This window comes from Nanorana parkeri, unplaced genomic scaffold (genome assembly GCF_000935625.1).
Source record: "Nanorana parkeri isolate BGI_ZX_2015 unplaced genomic scaffold, ASM93562v1 scaffold1563, whole genome shotgun sequence".
Classification (NCBI taxonomy): domain Eukaryota; kingdom Metazoa; phylum Chordata; class Amphibia; order Anura; family Dicroglossidae; genus Nanorana; species Nanorana parkeri.
Window position 1 is genome coordinate 5,260 of NW_017307831.1, and position 21,064 is coordinate 26,323.

Sequence of the window (21,064 nt, forward strand, 5' to 3'; positions counted from 1 at the left end):
GTGTGCCAGATGTGGACCTCCTGGCCTCCAATTTCAAGAGCATACTGGACAGATTCATGCCAGATTTGGTAGGGCTCTTAGTAGGTGTTCCATGAACTGTACCGAATCATCAGGATCTTCTGCTCCACGGTCGCTGGCCTTTAGAAGGTTACGCATTGCATATGGTAGGCATACTTCACAAGGCTTCTCCCCAGGACTTTGTGCATTGGACAAATTCACTTTTAGCTGGGTCTGGACCAGCATCTGGCTCTCGGCACTATAAAGGATCCGTTTTCGATTCTATGTTTTATATTCTCTTTTAAAGACCATTGGCTTCTCACTCTCAGATTAAGACCTTTGTACAGGGTTCTCAATATAGCTTCCCTCATCTGTTTTACTGTGACTGTGGGATCTGAATCTAGCTCTTTCTGCACTTCCGAAACTATTTGAACCCATTATAGCCATTGCTTCTCACTCACACAGTGGTATTTCTTGCAGCCATCCCCTCTGCAAAGCGAGTGTATGAACTGGCAGTCATATCCTGAAATTAACTTTTTCTGGTTTTGCATATAAACAAGCCGGTGTTAATGCCCAGGACTTCCTTCTTGCTAATGGTAGTTTCTGACTTTCACCTCAACCAGGACATTGTTCTTCCATCCCTCTGTCCTGCTCCAGTTCACCAAAAAGAAATTTCCCTCCAATGTCTGGATAATTCGAGCCAACATGTCACTGAAGCCGTCACAGGTCGGCTCTATTGATCAAGAACTGAGTCATCGCATACTTCTTATCGCTCATTTCCCAACCTTCTCCCTGCAGAGAATGGAGACTCAGTCCCTGCTGCCTGCAGGGATTTCCCCCCCTCCCCTCTCTGTTCCTCCAGTGCTGACTAGAGGAGGGGGCGGGCACAACTGGCTCTGCCTCTCTAGAGCCAATCGGGCAGCAGGGTGGATCCTGACAATATTGTCGGGATCATTCCTGGCCGCAGCGCGGCTCTGCGCTGTCAGCATATACATTGGTACCTCAGTTCTCTTACTCTTGTTCCACGATTCTGGTCGCGAACCGAATTGGTCGCAAACCAAATCAGACTGATCAGACCACGATCTCGACCAGAGGTAGCCACGACCAGTGTCGGAGCAGGGAAGATGGCTGCGGTTGAGTTTGTCACCCGATGCGGAGTTCGTGAACGGAAGAAAGACTTTGCTGAACTTCCTGTCCACAAACCGAATTGTTCGCAAACAGAAGCATTTGTTAACTGAGGTACCACTGTAGTGGGCAAAAGCCCACTATATGCTGAGTTTTGGGTAACAGGAGGACATTAGAAAATGTCCTTCTGTGACCCTGAAGAGAGCTATGGCGAAAAAAGGTTGGGCCATAGTTCTCTTTTAAAGCCCATTGTCACCTTTTTGTGGAGGTATTTAAAAAAACAAAACACATGTCAGCAACGTATATATATATATGCAGGGCTCGAAAAATCCACTCGTCCACTCGTCTGTGACGAGTGGACGGTGGAGCCCGACGAGCAGCTTCCTGGCCGAACACCGCCAAATTTTTCAAGCCCTGTATATATGCAAAACATAGAGACTTCCTTTTTTTTCTTTTTTGTTGTTGTCCTCTTCATCTAATCATGGCTTAATTTGAAATGGCGGCCTCTGTGCTTTGCAAGTAGTCTGTGTAAATTAACACTCTCTCTCTCTGAGCTTCAAACCCACCCCCCCCATTCACCAGTATTCATGGTGGAAACCCCTTCTGGACAGTGTTGTGACCTGGAAAGGCAGAGCTGGTGTGCAGAGATCTTGTTACAATGACTCTTGGGGAGGGGGTCAACTGCTTTACAGTCTGCTTTACAATCCAACCCTGGTGTCAGGCTGAGTTTCCTGTGGAAGGAATTATGAATTTGTAGGACTCGGGACTACTAAAAAGCCCATACAATTTAAAAAAAACCCCAGCAATATGAATCATGAAAATACACACACATTACCGCACCTCTACATTACCACAACAAAGTTAGGGATACCAGTGCCGATACTTGGCATTTTCACAAAAACTACCAGGGTTGCAGCCGTTGCAGCTTGGACCTGACTATGGCGCTCCACCACTGTCATGAAATCATTAGTCTGTATTGTTTTAGAAAAACTGTCACATGACAATAAACAAAAAAGTATCAGTACTTGTATCTGTGAGTAATCGGACAAGTATCTGTACTTGAAAAATGGTATCGGTGCATCCCTTATATATATATATATATTTAAAAAATCATACAATAAAACAGGGATGCACAAATCCCAGGAGCTCCGTATGCTCCTTACAAATGACAGATGCCTCCTAACTTTTTTGATTTTTACTCTAGTCTAGTCTTGGAGCTGGAAAAGTATCTGTACATGTACTTGTACCGAGTACGGTACTTGGTATCTGAACATCCCTAAACAAAATGCTAATCACTTACAAAGGTGTAAATGGGCTTTAGGTATTCCTTTTTAAAGAGCTTGTCAAGGCAACACATCATCAGAGTACTGTTAATATGCTTCAAGAATCATTGTAGCTGTGCTTAGTTTATTATGGCCTCAATTTTGAAGTGTAGCTAATGCACCTATAATATGTAATAATAATTTTCCCTCATAATAAACAACAACTTTGGGTGCATACATGTTTATATTCTAAAGAAATTCCACACAGTCTTTTTATCAAACTGATTTCAGAATTGGAGTGCCAGCCTTTATAATCATGAGAGCGATCTCGGTGTTATGATGTTAAATTACAATCTCCGCACCCCTTTAGAAACATTGAAACTCAAAATAGACTGGGAAAAGAAGTGAACCAATCACTCAAGCAGCACATGGGATTTCTAGGATTTTAGTGGACTAGTCCTAGTGTAAGATGTCCAGGATGGAGCTTTAATATATTAGTTATCTTAGCCTGTGGCACTGGCGGTACGCCTTGCTGGTGCAAAGCCCGCTTCATCCAGTGCTCTATGCTTATTGACAAGTGATAGGTGCTTGTTATGTTAGGCATGGAGATTGGGGGTGTAGCTTGGCTTGTGAATGGTCACATCATATGCCTATTATCATAACCATATAATGCCATTAACGGAAGGCTTTGCGCAGCCCGGGCAGTTGCGTTGCCATTGTCATAGGTTTAGATTTATACTCTGTCGGGTCTCGTTTGATGTGCTACTGGAGACCTGTTAAGCCAGGAAAATAGGTAACCTTTCCTTTTTTTTTTTTTTTTTGATGAGCAGGGGTCTCATAGTTCTTTTTAACTTCCAGTGTTCAGGGTGTATTGCCATTTTCACTTGGCATTGCATGTAAAATCTGAGAATCTCCCTGTTCCTGTCAGGGATTTTTTGTTCTTGCATTTAGTCTTTAATATGTGTGGCTTTCCTTTATGGTTTTATGTTTGTTTTCTGCAGTTTGAGGAAATGACCACTGAAGTTGACATGAATAAAGAACTTGCTGTGAATCGACTTCAGGAACTGGAGAAGCTCAAGCAGGACCTACATGAAGTGTCTTCTGAGAACAAGGACTTGCAGGTTAATTCTTCAATTCTGTTTCATTCACTCTGTAACTGTTTCCTCTGAATGTTAATTGGAGAACACAGCAGACCTCCGGTGGTATATGCCCTGCCACCAGGGAGTTTGACACTAAGCTAAAGCAACAGCTTGCTCCTCTCTGCTTGTGCTAAGCAGTCTAGTTAGGCACAACTGGGAGTGACTGAGGAGCAGTGCAGCTAAGCTGATGTGAATAAAGTGTTTGGTTCATGTGGTTGGGGCTTTAGGAGCTTACTGTATTGCAAGTCCAGTACTTTCATCAGTAACAGATTTTTTTTTTTTTTTCTCCTTGCTGTCCAGGAGCAACTGTCAAGAGCTGTAGAGGAGAATGTGCGGCTATCTCCAGAATACCGCTGCTTGCAGTCACAGTTCTCTGTCCTGTATAACGAGTTGTTACAGCTAAAAGCACAGTTGGATGAGGCTCGCTCTCTGCTGCACGGGACACGCACCAACCACCATCGTCAGCTAGAACTTATTGAAGTGAGTATATCTCCATCCCTTTTGTTATGTTCACTCAAAATGAAACTCCTTTTTCAAACCAGATATTTAAAAAAATGCAAATACAGTCTGTACGTTTACACTAGTATATGCACAGTCAAAACCTGACTTGTCTTTTGATAGAGCAGGAAATGGTCAAAACCTCCTGAGGGTTTTTTTTTTTCTCTTCCTCTCTGCGTGTTGCTTTGGGGAGATTTTCCCTCACATCTAGTCTCGAGATACCTCAGAAAGTGAGAGAAAGTTTCTCCAAAGGCAGCGTAACTGGAACAAGTGCCACTGGAGTAATTGTCCACATTTAAAGATTTCCCTTCTATCCCAGTTTCCTTTAGCTGAGCCAGTTGGGAGCAAGCTTTTAAAATTAAGCATGTCCAAGGGATGTCTATACGGTTTGATACTTAAAGCTTATCTTTTGGGGGAGGGCTTGCTTGCCTTGCAGTAGGGCTCATTTAGATCTAGGGTACCTGGGAAAAAGACCTACCTTAATCCCACTCCAGAAGGCTTCCTTCAGGCTACATGGCTAACCCCTCACTGCCTCTACCCGCACTTTCTGGTAGCACTGCCTCTACCCACACGTTCTGGTGGTCGGAGTCCCGCTGATATCAAGTACAATGCATTATACGTGAGGACACCAAAGGACAGTCCACCATCTGGCATATAAGGGAGCTGATTCTCGCTCCCCCGCTCACCTAAGAGAAACGGGTACCTTAGACCTAAAGGAGCATTCAACCCTTGCAGTCTGGGGAGCAGCCGCACTGCAAGGGTTTTTTTTCCCCATGGGGATAGGCTTTAAAATGTGATTTTTAACTTCCGTCAGTAACCTGTAAGCCTATTGTAGGACATGCTAAGGAAATTTCACATCATTCACACACTCACCATTCTACTTCCTCAATGCTGAACAGATCGACATATCATTGCTGGCATTACACACTCAAATTAACTCGGTAAGCAAGGTTTTGCTCAAGTTCACCAAGTCAAGTAACATGTGGGCATTTTAAACGGGAGGAGTGGGTGGTGGTGATTTTCGTTGGGTGCATTGAATGCTGGGGTTTGTAGAGCACAGGGTAGTACTTCCTTTCACTCATTCTTCCACAGGAGCTTGGATGGTAAGTTAGTGACGATGTAAGTGGCCACCATTTTAGTTGAATTTAACCACAGAAGTTAGGTGAAGTACAAACTGCCTGGACTTTTATTGGCATCTATCAAAAAAGGAAAAATATTTGTAAGCCTGCATCATTTCACTGGATATATTAAAGGAGCTGTGTTTTCAAATGGGCACGTACGCATTTTTAAATATCAGTTTAGGGTGGATTTGCCATCTAAGCATTTTTCCATGTTTGTTTCCTCTCACTACTGACCTATTGCCCTCTCCTTCCTCTATTGTCTTAGCGAGATGAGGTGGCTCTTCAAAAAAAGGTGCGCACCGAGGTCATCCAGCTGGAGGACACACTTGCGCAAGTGAGAAAGGAATATGAGATGCTGAGAATTGAGTTTGAGCAGACGCTGGCCGCCAATGAACAGGCGGGTATGTTGACATTCATTTTTTTTAAAATTATTATAATAACATTTATTTTTTTAATTAGAGTAAACAAATGTTGGCGTTTTAATGTAAGAAATCATTTTCACCCTTATGTGTGTTCTCTAAAAACTTTGCAATCCTTCCTCATTTCAAGTGGGTTTGTGGCTTCCCATTTAAAACACAATACTACAACACTTAATTGTAAATCCCTTGGTATACCCTTTGTAACCCTGGAAAGCCTCACAGATACCTGTTGATCATGCCATTCATTTCATGTAGCTTCCTGTGATGAGGGCGACAACCTTCATATAGGCTGCACCTGCTTGCGCTGGAGTGGGCTTAAAAGATGTTGCAGGGGCATGGCTATCAGCCTTGTCACCTGAGAGTGACAAACCTGTAGCTTTTCAATCAGCTGGTCACACCTAGCCCAGCCCATTGCTTTTCGGATTGACAGTATTGCCTCTGCTGCTGAAACCCACCCACTATGAGCAGCAGTGTCTGGGAGGGGTGAGAGCCTGTGAGGCACAGATGTATTAGATTTTGGCCCTATTTCCATGGTTACACAGAAGTCTTTAGGTGTATTTTAAGTTGCAATCCATCCCTGAATACAAGCCAGCTTTTAGATCAGGCTATCGGAGTCCCTGCACTGGTTTCTGAGTAACAACGACAAAAAAGGCAGTTATGAGGAATTTCAGGTATCCTAGAAAGTAAAATCTTGTCACTTTAAAAAAACCAACTGTGTGCCTACAGTAAATTCCATTCACATATGCTACAGCCAAATGGGCAAACCTCTGACATCCTGGGTAGAGTCAGAGCTTGCCTGATCATTCCTGCCCACCACATTCCTACTGGACATCACTATAATTGGCTACGGCACTACAAGGAGACGTCGGACGAGCAGCTAGAAATCGGCTGTAGTATGTCGGCAATATGTGAAAGATTAGATGCCTGCTTTTTAGACCTGCTACCATGTTTGTTTGTTTTTTTTTATTTAAAGAAGTGGTTCTCAGTTTTATAAACCTTCAAATGTTGTGGCCCTAGCATCATACAGTCAAAGCTCAAATTTCTATAATAGAAGACCCATAAAGGGAATGTATTGTAAGATGCATTTTCTTCTATGATAAGGAAATGTGAACCTGTCTGAATAGAACAGTCAGAGAAGGGGGATGAGCATTAGGAGCTGAGTGGGGGTGCTGAATGGAGTTGTAGGACGGGGAGGGCAGAGGGAGGAAAATTATTGTTTCCTTTCAGTAACTAACTTATATCTGTTTAGGCCCTATTAATCGTGAAATGAGACATCTGATCAGCAGCCTGCAGAACCACAATCACCAGCTAAAGGGCGAGGTTCAGAGGTACAAGAGGCGACTGCGAGAAATCCAAAGCGAAATCAATAAGGTAAGTCAATGAAGTAACCACATGAGGTGTGTCAAAGGAGGAGCAATATCACAATAAATCCTTTTTGTCTTTTAGATTCGTGCTCGCAATAGTTGTGGTATCTTCCTGCTGCCCTCACAGTCCAGCGTGGAGGAGACCCGAGAGGAAACCCTGGAAATAAAGACAGAGCCCGAGGAAACTGCACTTCCAACACCAGCCCCACCACAACCGGAGGTCATCCCAAAAAAGGAAGAAGAGGAGGTGCAGCTACCGCCACCACAGCAGCAGAGAGAAAGGCGAGAGAGGGAGAAAGAGCGAGAGAGGGATCGGGGGCGTGAGAAGGACAGAGGTGACAGCTCGAAGGAGAAACCGAAACATGAGCCAGATACAAAGCGCAAGGAGGCAGAGAATGTAAAACAGATGAAGGCCGAGCTCAAGTAAGTCATTTTAGTGTTTCTTACACTGGTTAGGGTTAATGGCCTGAGATGTGTTATTCACTCATTCCTGTCTAAACCAGATGAGCAGTGGGTTTGCCCTCTGCTGGTATTGAGACAAAATAAACATGACAGGTTTTGGGTTTACTGATGCTTCATTTGTTTTATTGTTTCTTTGAACTTGTTGCCTTTTTCTTCAGTCTGTGTTCCTCACATCCTATATCCCATCCTATATCCTTTGTTTTGTCCTAGGAGAGTGCAGGAGTCCTTAAGAGACATGAAGCTGCTCCTGGACATGTATCGTTCTGCCCCCAAGGAACAGAGAGACAAGGTTCAGCTTATGGCAGCTGAGAGAAAAAGCAAAGCAGAGGTATGGTCCTCTCTGTTAACAGAGTGTTGGCTTTTTAAGCTTGCTGATTAATTAACCATTGCACTGTGCTTCACTTTTATCAGCTGGAAGAACTGCGACAGAGGCTTCGAGAGCTAGAGGAGAGAGAACGTAGAGACAGCAAAAAAATGGCAGATGAGGATGCCCTGCGGAGGATGAGAGCAGCAGAAGAGCAAACTGAAGCCCTACAGAAAAGATTGTCTGTAGCTAAACAGGTGACAAGAAATATTTTAGCACCTGTGCTTTAGTAAAAAGTTAAATTTAATACTGACCCCTTCTATAGCTACACCTGCCCTCCTCTCCATCCGCCACTAGGAGTGAAGAGAAATATTGTGTATAGGAGAGCATGTCAATTCCTCCTCCTTTGTGATGCTTTGAAATTGTTTGCTGAGGCGACAGTGTACATGGAGGGTGTAGAGAGAGTCCTCTGTTTTAATCGCCAACTAGGACTGACTTGAAACTTACATTGGGCTTCTTCTCACTCACAGTAGGGAACAGACGGGGAGATGCTACTTTGCACTGCACTGGCAAAAACAACAGTTCACTTAACAGCTTATTTGCAGCAAAAATGTTTTATAACATCCCCATGCAAGCATTTCTAAAATACGAAGCACTTGTTAAAGAAGACACTTTGTACTATTCCTATTTCAGTGCCTCTTTGTAGAATCTTTGCTCTGTTGCTGAGAAGACCATCTGAAGGATCTTCATTCTTGCTCTGTTGCTGATCAAAGCCGCCTGAAAGATCTTTACAATTGACACACTTCAGGTGTGTCGGATGCCAGGGTCCCCTGCCATGCTATTTGGTTCCTTTTACCATCCCCTATGCCACTACAGGACACCATACTGATGTAGGGACCAGCAAAAGGAATCGGAGAGCATGCCAAGGAACCCTTTCAGCAGCTTTGTTCAGCAGCAGAGAGTAGATTCTTCAAACGGACACAAAATGCCTACTTTTATAGGTGCTTTTCATTTATTAAAAAAATTCTAAAACAGTTGTTTGTACAACTCCATTTTGAGTCTGGCTGGGATTGGTCCTCTTAAAGCAGGGATAGCAAACCTCCGGCCCTCCAGCTGTGGTGGAACTACAAATTCCATGAGGCATTGCAAGATTCTCACAGCCACAGACATGACTCCCGAAGAGATGCATCATGGGATTTGTAGTTTCACCAAAGCTGGAGGGCCGGAGGTTTGCTACCCCTGTCTTAAAGTGTGGACACACCTGGTGGTGCTGGCTGTTAGACCCATGTTTTCTGTGACAGGATCACTTTAAAGGCAAAACATCTCAGTTCCTAACACATGTTGGTAACCATATTTGACTTCTGCTTGCCCCACCTAGGAGGAAGAGGCTCTGCTGTCGGAGATGGACGTCACTGGCCAGGCATTCGAAGATATGCAGGAGCAGAACATCCGTCTGATGCAGCAGCTGAGGGAGAAAGATGATGCCAACTTCAAACTAATGTCTGAGAGAATCAAATCCAACCAGATCCACAAACTTCTAAAAGAGGAGAAGGAGGAACTGGCGGACCAACAGCTCACACTGCGCACACAGGTGGGATGTAAATGTCATCTATACTGTCGTAATGAACACACTGGAAAGCTAGACACTTTACTTTTGCTCTGCTAATGACAAAGGTTTTGGAAGCGTTGTGGTGTTAATTGGCTCCCTAATTCTGGTTTCTCTACCCTACTGTACTTCTACATGGTTAAAACTGACATTGCTGATCTCTAAATGCTCATTTAATGGTTGTTTCTTTGTCATTGAGCATATGAGCAAGCATGAACATTATCTCAAAATGTATTGAAAATATTGAATCCGCATGACAGCCAAGTGCAGGTTAGCATGCAGTGAAATCAGAGGAAGCAATTTTAGTACAGTGGAGAAGCCTGTACAACTGTGCAAGACTGAAGGGAAGGCTGGAGTTTCAGTTTTATATTTTATATTCCTATTTTATAATCCGTGCACACAGATATTTCCCTGTTTTCCTCTGCCACACTATTCCACCATCAGAGTCAGGAGTCCAAACCCTGTGTAGGCACATGTTGGATGGTGTTGGCGTTTCCACAGTGTTAATGTCTCCCTCCCCAACGTGGTGGTGTTTAACCCTGAGAATTGGTAACTTAGACTCAAGGCCTGCATCCTGGTAGGAGGTCATATATTCCATACCCGGAAGCAATGGGAATTTAGTGAGGGCTCTGATGGTGCACTAGCAGGGAATTTGACAATCATAGGTTGGGGGTAGAGGTCATTCTTTTAAAAGAACCTGTCACTTTTCCCTAAATGGGCAAAGTGACAAACTCACCATATTACTGTAGAGGACAAATGGTTGAAGCTGACTTCTGTGGTGCCATCAGTACTCCTGTCAGCTCTCTTTAAAAAAAAATTGGACCCACTGTCTCCCACTATTGTCTCACTGTGACTTGTGATAACAGGTTGATGCCCAGCTTAAAGTCTTGCGAAAGCTGGAAGAGAAGGAGCACCTACTGCAAAGCAGCATCACCACAGGAGAAAAGGAGCTGACGCTACGCACCCAGGCACTGGATCTCAGCAAACGCAAGGTAATACTCCATTCTCTGCACCTTCTTGATAATTGAACTAGGCATTTTTCAAGACACTTGTATTTTTTTGGATTTACCTCTCTTTTGTAATTTACTAATGACCTAAAGTCAGCAGATAGTGGGCTAATGGCTAATATCAGCAGACAGTATAGTCCGTATCCACCTGGTTGCCTGATTTTTTTGACAGCTGGCTCTGCCTCTCTAGAGCCAAAGCCAGCTGTGCCCACCCCTCCCCTGTCTGGCCCTCCAGTGAGTGCTGGAGGAACGTAGGCGAAGGAGTAATACCTGTGGAGGGAAGTAGCTGACAGTCACCTCTCCCTGCAGGGAGAAGAGACTGAGTTCTCGGTATAGAGCCTGCATGTGACAGCTGCAGCACCCACGCCGGCTCTAAGCAGTGGGGAACTCAGTGGGGAATGTGTTTTCTATTTTTCAGGCTTTTTCCCTGTATTTTCACATCATGATCCTATTGGTAACACACATCCTGTACTGTATCTATGGAGGAACAGGGTTATCATCTTAGTACAGGAAGTGTATTTGGACTACAGAACATATCTGACTCTCCTCATTTCCATAACATAGGGGCAAGGTGTTCTGTAGTCCACAGAGATAGCTGGGAATAATGAAAGTTGAGATGGAGAGTGCAGCACAGACAATGTACAGAAAGTTGATTTCTGGCAGGATCAACAGGAATTTTGTGCGCTTGTGGAACAGAGACAACCAAACTCTTAGACAAAAAGGGAAAAAAATAAGAGGTCATTATTGTGGTTTACATACACTTTAAAGCCCTGCTTTTCAACTGGTGGGTTGCGACCCAAAAGTGGGTTGCGACCCAGTGTGCAGTGGATCGCCGCGTTCCTTCCACTGTGCTAGGTGAAAGGCTCCTCAGCCTCCCCCTAGAGCAGCACTGTCTCGTATGGATAGAGCTCCATCACAGCACAGCAGCCCACACTAGACCCCAGACTGAGGATGGACACCAGTTGTCATAAGGTAGGAGGACTGGGTGGAGCTTAAAAAAAAAAAATTGACATTTTTTTGTAGTGTGTGCGAGATTGTTTGGTTGTGTATGTGTCAGTGTTTTTGAGGGCCTGTTCACACTAGTACAGTGTGTTAATCACACAATCCTGTGCGATTAACGCAGTGTACCACGCAATCATTTGAATGGCACCCCAAACGCACATCCCACCCACATTTTCATCGCCCACACCAAAATGCATAGTATCACAATGCCATGTGGTCCAGTTTGGTATGACTTGGGTCGCAACATAATGACCAAGGACAAATGTGGGTCCTAAGGTTACACAGGTTGATAACCACTGCTTTAAAGTAAATGTGTTCCAACATTCAAACTGAGCATATGAGGAAATACCTAAACAGAGGTTACCTGCATATCAATTGCATGTGAAAATGATTGCGATCCAAAAATATAAGCAGATACATTAATATGCAAATCTTGCCATTTCCTTTAGAAAGTCATGTTTTAAGCCCACCCTTCTCATTTCCCGGTGTCTCCTTGTTGGTCTTTTGTGTGATGGGCAACTTCACTAATAGCTTTGGCCAAGCTAGAGTCAGTATTTACACACAACTTCAGCCACTTCCTGCTTTCAGAGTGAGCGCTTTTTCACTTGGCTGTTACCCCCTGCCTTGTATTCCATGCCGTACAACCTTCCCTGAGAACTACAACTACATCTCTCCTTATGACCATGAGCTTTCAGGATTCCCATAAAGCTCCAATTCTAGTTGTTCAATTTCTCTTCTCCAGGCTTTTCTTCTAGTAAATTGAATTTTCCGTTAGTTTAGTGAAATGAGGTGAAGCTCTGCTGACTTCCATCATCCAATCATGTGCAAGCAAAAATTCTGTTTTCTTTAAATTTGAAGTGAACGTGCTTTTCTCCTTTGGAATATAAATAACCCATCAATGGAGTTGATTTTACCAGTCTGCTTAATTGGAGTCTTAAGGGAACAAGTCTGAGAAAACGGCTAACATTATTTGTTGATAAGATTTGTCCATCTGCCACTATTGATCTTTATATTCTCTCCAGGCGATGGAGGCCTCTCAGCAGGCAGAAGAACTTAGGAGCCAGATGGAGGTATCGCAGAAGAAGCTGCAGGATCTTCGGAAGGAAATCATAGAGAACAGCTCTGGCCGGGAAAAGGACACTTTTAACTACAAGAGAGCACAGGTAATGCTGTCAGCCGTTGAAGGTGGATAGTGGCAAATTCTCTGTTTTAGCCAACCTCGTATTTTTGTGTGGTTAAGCCTCACCAATCCACACTTGCAACCACCTAGCAAGGTAATGTTTACTCACAGGTCCACGTTAAGAATGTATGAGCTCGCCTTACCTTGTTAGGTGGCTCAGGTCCATAAAGTAGATATTTTCAGGTGACTAAATACTATTGGTGGTCTAAGAGGCCACTAAGAAGACATTGTGATTGCTATTTGCATAACATAGCGCCTGGGTTTGGGGACAGTTGGCTAAAGAGAAAGCAAGCAGATTGAGGTAAAATGATATCTTGTACCCTGTGGTCCTCGTGTGTTGATTTGCTTATCTCGAATTATGATCATGTAAAGTTACATAGTATTCATTTACTTGCTGTATTTCCCTGCAGCCTCTGTTCTGGATTTGACCTAGATGAGCACAGGCCATAAGCGCTTCTAGTTTTTACACATTCTCTCAAACGGGAGCTTTAGGACAAACTGTTTTCCCTATCGTGTTATTATCTAGTGTATAAAGTGATGCTGTCCCCGAAGATGAGAAGCTTAAGATTTCACTAACTGGTAATCTCTTTTAAAGTTTATCTAAAGCCAAACACAATGTAATATACGTACATATAGTATATACATATACTATATTGTCAAAAGTATTGGGACATCCCTCCAAATAATTGGATTCAGGTGTTCCAATCACCTCCATGGCCACAGGGGTATAAAATGAAGCATCTAGGCATGCAGACGCTTCTACAAACATTTGTGAAAGAATGGGTCTCTCTCAGGAGCTCAGTGACTACAAGCGTGGTACAGTGATAGGTTTCCACTTGTGCAATAGGTCCATAAAATTGCCATAGGTCCGTGACATTTCCTTGCTACTAAATATTCCATGGTCACCTGTTAGTGGTATTATAACGAAGTGGAAGCAACTGGGAACAACAGCAACTCGGCCACAAAGTGGTAGGCCACGTAAAATGACAGAGCGGAGTCAGCGCATGCTGAAGCGCACCGTGCGCAGATGTCGCCAACTGTCTGCAGAGTCAATAGCTACAGACCTCCAAACTTCGTGTGGCCTTCAGATTGGTACCGTGATAGGTTGCCACCTGTGCAATAAGTCCATCCGTGAAATGTCCTTGCTACTAAACATTCTGCGGTCAACTGTTAGGCTGGGTTCACACCCAGGCGTATCGAATATGCGCGTTTTGTGCCGCACGGTTTTACCGCGATTCACGCTAAAAAAAATGCGTTTCTGAGGGCTACCTGGCTGTATACCAATGGATACACGCGGCAAATACACCCCAAAAAAAGCTCCTGTACTTCTTTGGGCGTTTTGCAGCACGTTCTTACGCGCTGTAAAATGCCCAGGTGTGATCCAGGCCTTAGTGGTATTATAACAAAGTGGAAGCAACTGGGAACAACAGCAACTAGGCCACAAAGTGGTAGGTCACATAAAATGACAGAGCAGGGTCAGCGCATGCTGAAGTGCGCAGAAGTTGCCAACTGCCTGCAGAGTCAATAGCTACAGACCTTCAAACTTCGTGTGGCCTTCAGATTGGCACAACAACAGTGCGTAGAGAGCTTCATGGAATGGGTTTCCATGGCCGAGCAGCTGCATCCAAGCCTTACAAGCGCTTGTGGAACAGAGACAACCAAACTCTTAGACAAAAAGGGAAAAAAATAAGAGGTCATTATTGTGGTTTACATACACTTTAAAGCCCTGCTTTTCAACTGGTGGGTTGCGACCCAAAAGTGGGTTGCGACCCAGTGTGCAGTGGATCGCCGCGTTCCTTCCACTGTGCTAGGTGAAAGGCTCCTCAGCCTCCCCCTAGAGCAGCACTGTCTCGTATGGATAGAGCTCCATCACAGCACAGCAGCCCACACTAGACCCCAGACTGAGGATGGACACCAGTTGTCATAAGGTAGGAGGACTGGGTGGAGCTTAAAAAAAAAAAATTGACATTTTTTTGTAGTGTGTGCGAGATTGTTTGGTTGTGTATGTGTCAGTGTTTTTGAGGGCCTGTTCACACTAGTACAGTGTGTTAATCACACAATCCTGTGCGATTAACGCAGTGTACCACGCAATCATTTGAATGGCACCCCAAACGCACATCCCACCCACATTTTCATCGCCCACACCAAAATGCATAGTATCACAATGCCATGTGGTCCAGTTTGGTATGACTTGGGTCGCAACATAATGACCAAGGACAAATGTGGGTCCTAAGGTTACACAGGTTGATAACCACTGCTTTAAAGTAAATGTGTTCCAACATTCAAACTGAGCATATGAGGAAATACCTAAACAGAGGTTACCTGCATATCAATTGCATGTGAAAATGATTGCGATCCAAAAATATAAGCAGATACATTAATATGCAAATCTTGCCATTTCCTTTAGAAAGTCATGTTTTAAGCCCACCCTTCTCATTTCCCGGTGTCTCCTTGTTGGTCTTTTGTGTGATGGGCAACTTCACTAATAGCTTTGGCCAAGCTAGAGTCAGTATTTACACACAACTTCAGCCACTTCCTGCTTTCAGAGTGAGCGCTTTTTCACTTGGCTGTTACCCCCTGCCTTGTATTCCATGCCGTACAACCTTCCCTGAGAACTACAACTACATCTCTCCTTATGACCATGAGCTTTCAGGATTCCCATAAAGCTCCAATTCTAGTTGTTCAATTTCTCTTCTCCAGGCTTTTCTTCTAGTAAATTGAATTTTCCGTTAGTTTAGTGAAATGAGGTGAAGCTCTGCTGACTTCCATCATCCAATCATGTGCAAGCAAAAATTCTGTTTTCTTTAAATTTGAAGTGAACGTGCTTTTCTCCTTTGGAATATAAATAACCCATCAATGGAGTTGATTTTACCAGTCTGCTTAATTGGAGTCTTAAGGGAACAAGTCTGAGAAAACGGCTAACATTATTTGTTGATAAGATTTGTCCATCTGCCACTATTGATCTTTATATTCTCTCCAGGCGATGGAGGCCTCTCAGCAGGCAGAAGAACTTAGGAGCCAGATGGAGGTATCGCAGAAGAAGCTGCAGGATCTTCGGAAGGAAATCATAGAGAACAGCTCTGGCCGGGAAAAGGACACTTTTAACTACAAGAGAGCACAGGTAATGCTGTCAGCCGTTGAAGGTGGATAGTGGCAAATTCTCTGTTTTAGCCAACCTCGTATTTTTGTGTGGTTAAGCCTCACCAATCCACACTTGCAACCACCTAGCAAGGTAATGTTTACTCACAGGTCCACGTTAAGAATGTATGAGCTCGCCTTACCTTGTTAGGTGGCTCAGGTCCATAAAGTAGATATTTTCAGGTGACTAAATACTATTGGTGGTCTAAGAGGCCACTAAGAAGACATTGTGATTGCTATTTGCATAACATAGCGCCTGGGTTTGGGGACAGTTGGCTAAAGAGAAAGCAAGCAGATTGAGGTAAAATGATATCTTGTACCCTGTGGTCCTCGTGTGTTGATTTGCTTATCTCGAATTATGATCATGTAAAGTTACATAGTATTCATTTACTTGCTGTATTTCCCTGCAGCCTCTGTTCTGGATTTGACCTAGATGAGCACAGGCCATAAGCGCTTCTAGTTTTTACACATTCTCTCAAACGGGAGCTTTAGGACAAACTGTTTTCCCTATCGTGTTATTATCTAGTGTATAAAGTGATGCTGTCCCCGAAGATGAGAAGCTTAAGATTTCACTAACTGGTAATCTCTTTTAAAGTTTATCTAAAGCCAAACACAATGTAATATACGTACATATAGTATATACATATACTATATTGTCAAAAGTATTGGGACATCCCTCCAAATAATTGGATTCAGGTGTTCCAATCACCTCCATGGCCACAGGGGTATAAAATGAAGCATCTAGGCATGCAGACGCTTCTACAAACATTTGTGAAAGAATGGGTCTCTCTCAGGAGCTCAGTGACTACAAGCGTGGTACAGTGATAGGTTTCCACTTGTGCAATAGGTCCATAAAATTGCCATAGGTCCGTGACATTTCCTTGCTACTAAATATTCCATGGTCACCTGTTAGTGGTATTATAACGAAGTGGAAGCAACTGGGAACAACAGCAACTCGGCCACAAAGTGGTAGGCCACGTAAAATGACAGAGCGGAGTCAGCGCATGCTGAAGCGCACCGTGCGCAGATGTCGCCAACTGTCTGCAGAGTCAATAGCTACAGACCTCCAAACTTCGTGTGGCCTTCAGATTGGTACCGTGATAGGTTGCCACCTGTGCAATAAGTCCATCCGTGAAATGTCCTTGCTACTAAACATTCTGCGGTCAACTGTTAGGCTGGGTTCACACCCAGGCGTATCGAATATGCGCGTTTTGTGCCGCACGGTTTTACCGCGATTCACGCTAAAAAAAATGCGTTTCTGAGGGCTACCTGGCTGTATACCAATGGATACACGCGGCAAATACACCCCAAAAAAAGCTCCTGTACTTCTTTGGGCGTTTTGCAGCACGTTCTTACGCGCTGTAAAATGCCCAGGTGTGATCCAGGCCTTAGTGGTATTATAACAAAGTGGAAGCAACTGGGAACAACAGCAACTAGGCCACAAAGTGGTAGGTCACATAAAATGACAGAGCAGGGTCAGCGCATGCTGAAGTGCGCAGAAGTTGCCAACTGCCTGCAGAGTCAATAGCTACAGACCTTCAAACTTCGTGTGGCCTTCAGATTGGCACAACAACAGTGCGTAGAGAGCTTCATGGAATGGGTTTCCATGGCCGAACAGCTGCATCCAAGCCTTACATCACCAAGTGCAATGCAAAGTGTCGGATGCAATGGTGTAAAGCACGCCGCCACCGGACTCTAGAGAACTGGAGACGTGTTCTCTGGAGTGACAAATCACGCTTCTCTGTCTGGCAATCCGATGGATTTGTCTGGGTTTGGCGGTTGCCAGGAGAACGGTACTTGTCTGACTGCATTGTGCCAAGTGTAAAGTTTGGTGGAGGGGGGATTATGGTGTGGGGTTTTTTTTCAGGGGTTGGGCTTGGCTCCTTAGTTCCAGTAAAGGGAACTCTTAAGGCATCAGCATACCAAGACATTTTGGACAATTTCATGCTCCCAACTGCGCACCAGTGCACAAAGGAAGATCCATAAAGGCATGGATGAGCAAGTTTAGGGTGGAGGAACTTGATTGGCCTGCACAGAGCCCTGACTTCAACCTGATAGACACCTTTGGGATGAATTAGAGTGAAGACTGCGAGCCATGCCTTCTCATACAACATCAGTACCTGACCTCACAATAGCGCTTCTGGAAGAATGGTCAAACATTCCCATAGACACTCCTATACCTTGTGGACGCCTTCCCAGAAGAGTTGAAGCTGTTATAGCGGCAAAGGGAGGGCCAACTCAATATTGAACCCTACGGACTAAGACTGGGGTGCCATTAAAGTTTGTGTGTGTAAAGGCAGGCGTCCCAATACTTTTGGCACTATAGTGTATATGTATTAATAATATGTATGTGTGAGATACATTTTCCTTGGTTACTTTACACATTAATGCCTTACAATCCACTTTTTTTTAATTGTGCTTTTAGGAGGACATATCCCGCCTACGGAAAAAGCTGGAATCCACCAAGAAACCGGATATGGTGCCCACGTGTGATAAAATCTTGATGGAGGAGATCAAAGAATTCAAGGTAGTTTTTTAATGCTAAACATTCTCACAACATCTTGCCATCCAGGCTTACTAAAGCCTGCACTAGAGCACAAAGTACAGGTTCACTTAATATATGAGAAATGTCAAAAACACAAGCAATATTTACCTATCTAGCCACACCAGGTTGAGAAGTTCAGCCAAGTCCTGCCAATGGACTTGTTAGACAGGTCCTGTGATGTGACGTTCCTGCCTCACCCCCTTTTTTGTAAGGTGCATGTAGCATTTGAATATATAAAATTGCAGCAGAGTGAAAGGTTACCGGTCTTGAATGGTTGCTTTTATTATTTTAACCTTTTTCACTTGCCTGCTATATTTTACCTTGCTGTTTCAAGAGTCCTTGCAGAGCAAATGCAGAACTTTTTTTTGCAACAAATAGAGGACTTGGATGGGGAGAAACTATGGGTCAGCATGCCCATGGTGGTTGTGCTTCCCATGCATCAATAACATAAAGCAGGAGCGGAGAAGGAATTCTTACACAACAGACACACAAAATCTGTTCTTTATCTCCCTCCAGCCCTGCTGTTTAGTAAAGAATAGAAAGAATATGTTTATAGCTGTGCCTACTGTGCTGCTCTCCTGTTTTATTATTCAATGTCTTACATTATTTGTACCTGTGTTTTGTTTTTTTTTTCTTTAAAGTGTCCAACACCTATAAGGCACATGAGCACGTAGAATGTAAATTGTGGGCATATTTCCGTTCCCGGGATACACAGCTACTGTGTACAGCCGGCCATATTAGTGAATGGGTATAGGTGTCTGTATGCCATAGTCATATGGATGTACGAACCTGGATGCAGCTTTAGGCCCCATTCACACACGAATCGGCCTGCACGTACAGCTCCGTGCTGCATACGGGGCCGCGTCAAGCAGCTGTCGGGGAGGACATGTGCTGCGCGTGATTAGTACACAGCCCCCGTCCTTCTCTATGGGGCTACGCGGCCATACACCCCCCCTATGCTCACCTCAATTGCAGGTCCGTAGGGGTGCAGGTGAGCGTATTCATACACCGCCGGAATGGATCCTGTATGCGCCCCGGCCAGAAAACCCGCACCCCTACGGACTTGCAATTGAGGTGAGCGTAGGGGGGGTCATACGGCCGTGTACCCCCTATAGAGAAGGACGGGGGCTGCGTACTAATCACACAGAGCACCTGTCCTTCCTGGGAGCTGCTTGACACGGCCCCACACGGAGCTGTACATGCAGCCCGATTTGTGTGTGAATGGGGCCTTATTGTGTTCAGGGGCTTTTATGCATGTGCTAGATTATGCAAAAAGCATAAACCGCAGTACCGCCAATTACACTTATTCATTACTATGTGGGGCTGATTGCTGCAGCTGTGTATCCCAGGAGCAGTAATATATGTTGTATGATCTCATGTGTCTATGTGCATAAGGCATCTTATGGGGAGACTTGTGGAGACCTCAGTCTCTTCCTGATGTTAAAGCTGACTTGCACCTTAGTACAGCTGACCCCATCCTAACTATCCTGCTCCCTTAAGCCCTGCGTCGTTCTTTTTTGGTGTTCTCCTGACATTGTGCAGTCCCGGTGTGATGAAATCAGTGCTGCTCTCTGCAGCAATACACTGTGAGTGCAGGGCAAGGTGCTCAGAGGTCAGGAGCCATGATGCCCTCACTGTCTTCTCCCAAGGGAACATTAAAAACACAGTAGCCCAGAGTTGGGTTTTAGATTCATAAATACTCATATCTACTTTCTTAAAAGAAGTCCAGGCCCTAGGCATTGAACACATGACATGTTTACCTGGTTATTGGTGACTTTGTATGTCTTCCTGTTTCCACTATTGAAAACTCTGTTCTTTTCCTCAGTCTCGTCTCACCTGCCCGTGCTGCAACTCTCGCAAGATGGATGCTGTCTTGACCAAGTGTTTCCACGTCTTCTGCTTCGAATGCGTCAAGACCCGCTACGACACCCGGCAACGCAAGTGTCCCAAATGCAATGCAGCCTTTGGTGCCAACGACTTCCACCGCATTTACATTGGATGAGCGGGAAAATTCTGCAAATCTTGCTGAGCCCTCAGTGATGCTGCTTAACATGCATTCTGTATAGACGTGACACAACTTCGTGACCCTCCCAAATCTATCGCTCGCACTGCCGATGCTCCTCAAAAAGGACCTTGTAGGTCATTTCACATCCTGCAAAATTCTTATTTTTACTGTGCAAAAAAAAAAAAAAAAAAGATTTGTATTTGTGAATACTAGGATTCCTTGGGGAACCTCTTTTGGGGGTCACCGTATGGTTAATGATTTCGTGGTTGTATGTATATATTTATTGTACTGGTAGAATGAAGTGTATCATCCTAAGATGGTCACACTAGCGAAATACATTCCCATGTGATATTTCTTTTTAATAAGGATTTGTTTTCATTTGCTGAACTTGGAAAACACATTTTTTTAGACCTTTTCTGAATTTCCTCAGAAAATGTGATCTGGCTGGTTGTCTCTGGCTACAATATTGTGTCACTGGCCAAGAATGGAAATTAAGGAAGTGAAGTCAGATTATAATCACTGTGGGTTAGTGGCTTAGAAAGTGCTTTAGCCAGAGAGCCAGATTATTAGCTGAGCAGAGACATAAAGCAGAAGAGAGGGCAAAGTTCAGTCTCTGCTATAGCTTCACTGTCCAGCCACAGGCTAGGGAAGGGGAGGAGACCGGGCTGCATTGCCTAAGGCCCCATTCACACCTATGCGTATTGTAATATGCGCGTCTGTCGCGCGGTTTTTTTACCGCGATTCGCGGTAAAAAGTCGCGCGACCGTCGCACGATTCCAAAGGCTACTTGGCAGTATACAAATGGAAAACGCCCTACAAAACGGACCAATACGCAGCAAAAAACGCTCCGGGACCTTTTCATTCGTGGGCCGTTTTGTAGTGCGTTCGGG

At 44.3% G+C, this 21,064-nt stretch overlaps 1 protein-coding gene across 1 annotated transcript in view; it reads left to right on the forward strand.

Moving 5' to 3' along the window:
- Window positions 1-20,394, forward strand: part of RNF20 (ring finger protein 20) — a gene marked incomplete at its 5' end in the record, with an annotated part of 25,434 nt that extends 5,040 nt beyond the window's left edge. The window contains 12 exons of the mRNA XM_018570612.1: window positions 3,386-3,505; window positions 3,824-4,003; window positions 5,408-5,543; window positions 6,811-6,932; window positions 7,008-7,348; window positions 7,598-7,715; window positions 7,799-7,948; window positions 9,070-9,282; window positions 10,164-10,289; window positions 12,329-12,469; window positions 18,050-18,151; window positions 19,995-20,394. Coding sequence (XP_018426114.1) covers window positions 3,386-3,505; window positions 3,824-4,003; window positions 5,408-5,543; window positions 6,811-6,932; window positions 7,008-7,348; window positions 7,598-7,715; window positions 7,799-7,948; window positions 9,070-9,282; window positions 10,164-10,289; window positions 12,329-12,469; window positions 18,050-18,151; window positions 19,995-20,171 — 1,926 coding nt within the window. The remainder of the gene's footprint in view (window positions 1-3,385; window positions 3,506-3,823; window positions 4,004-5,407; window positions 5,544-6,810; window positions 6,933-7,007; window positions 7,349-7,597; window positions 7,716-7,798; window positions 7,949-9,069; window positions 9,283-10,163; window positions 10,290-12,328; window positions 12,470-18,049; window positions 18,152-19,994) is intronic.
- Between the last annotated feature and the right edge of the window lie 670 nt (window positions 20,395-21,064).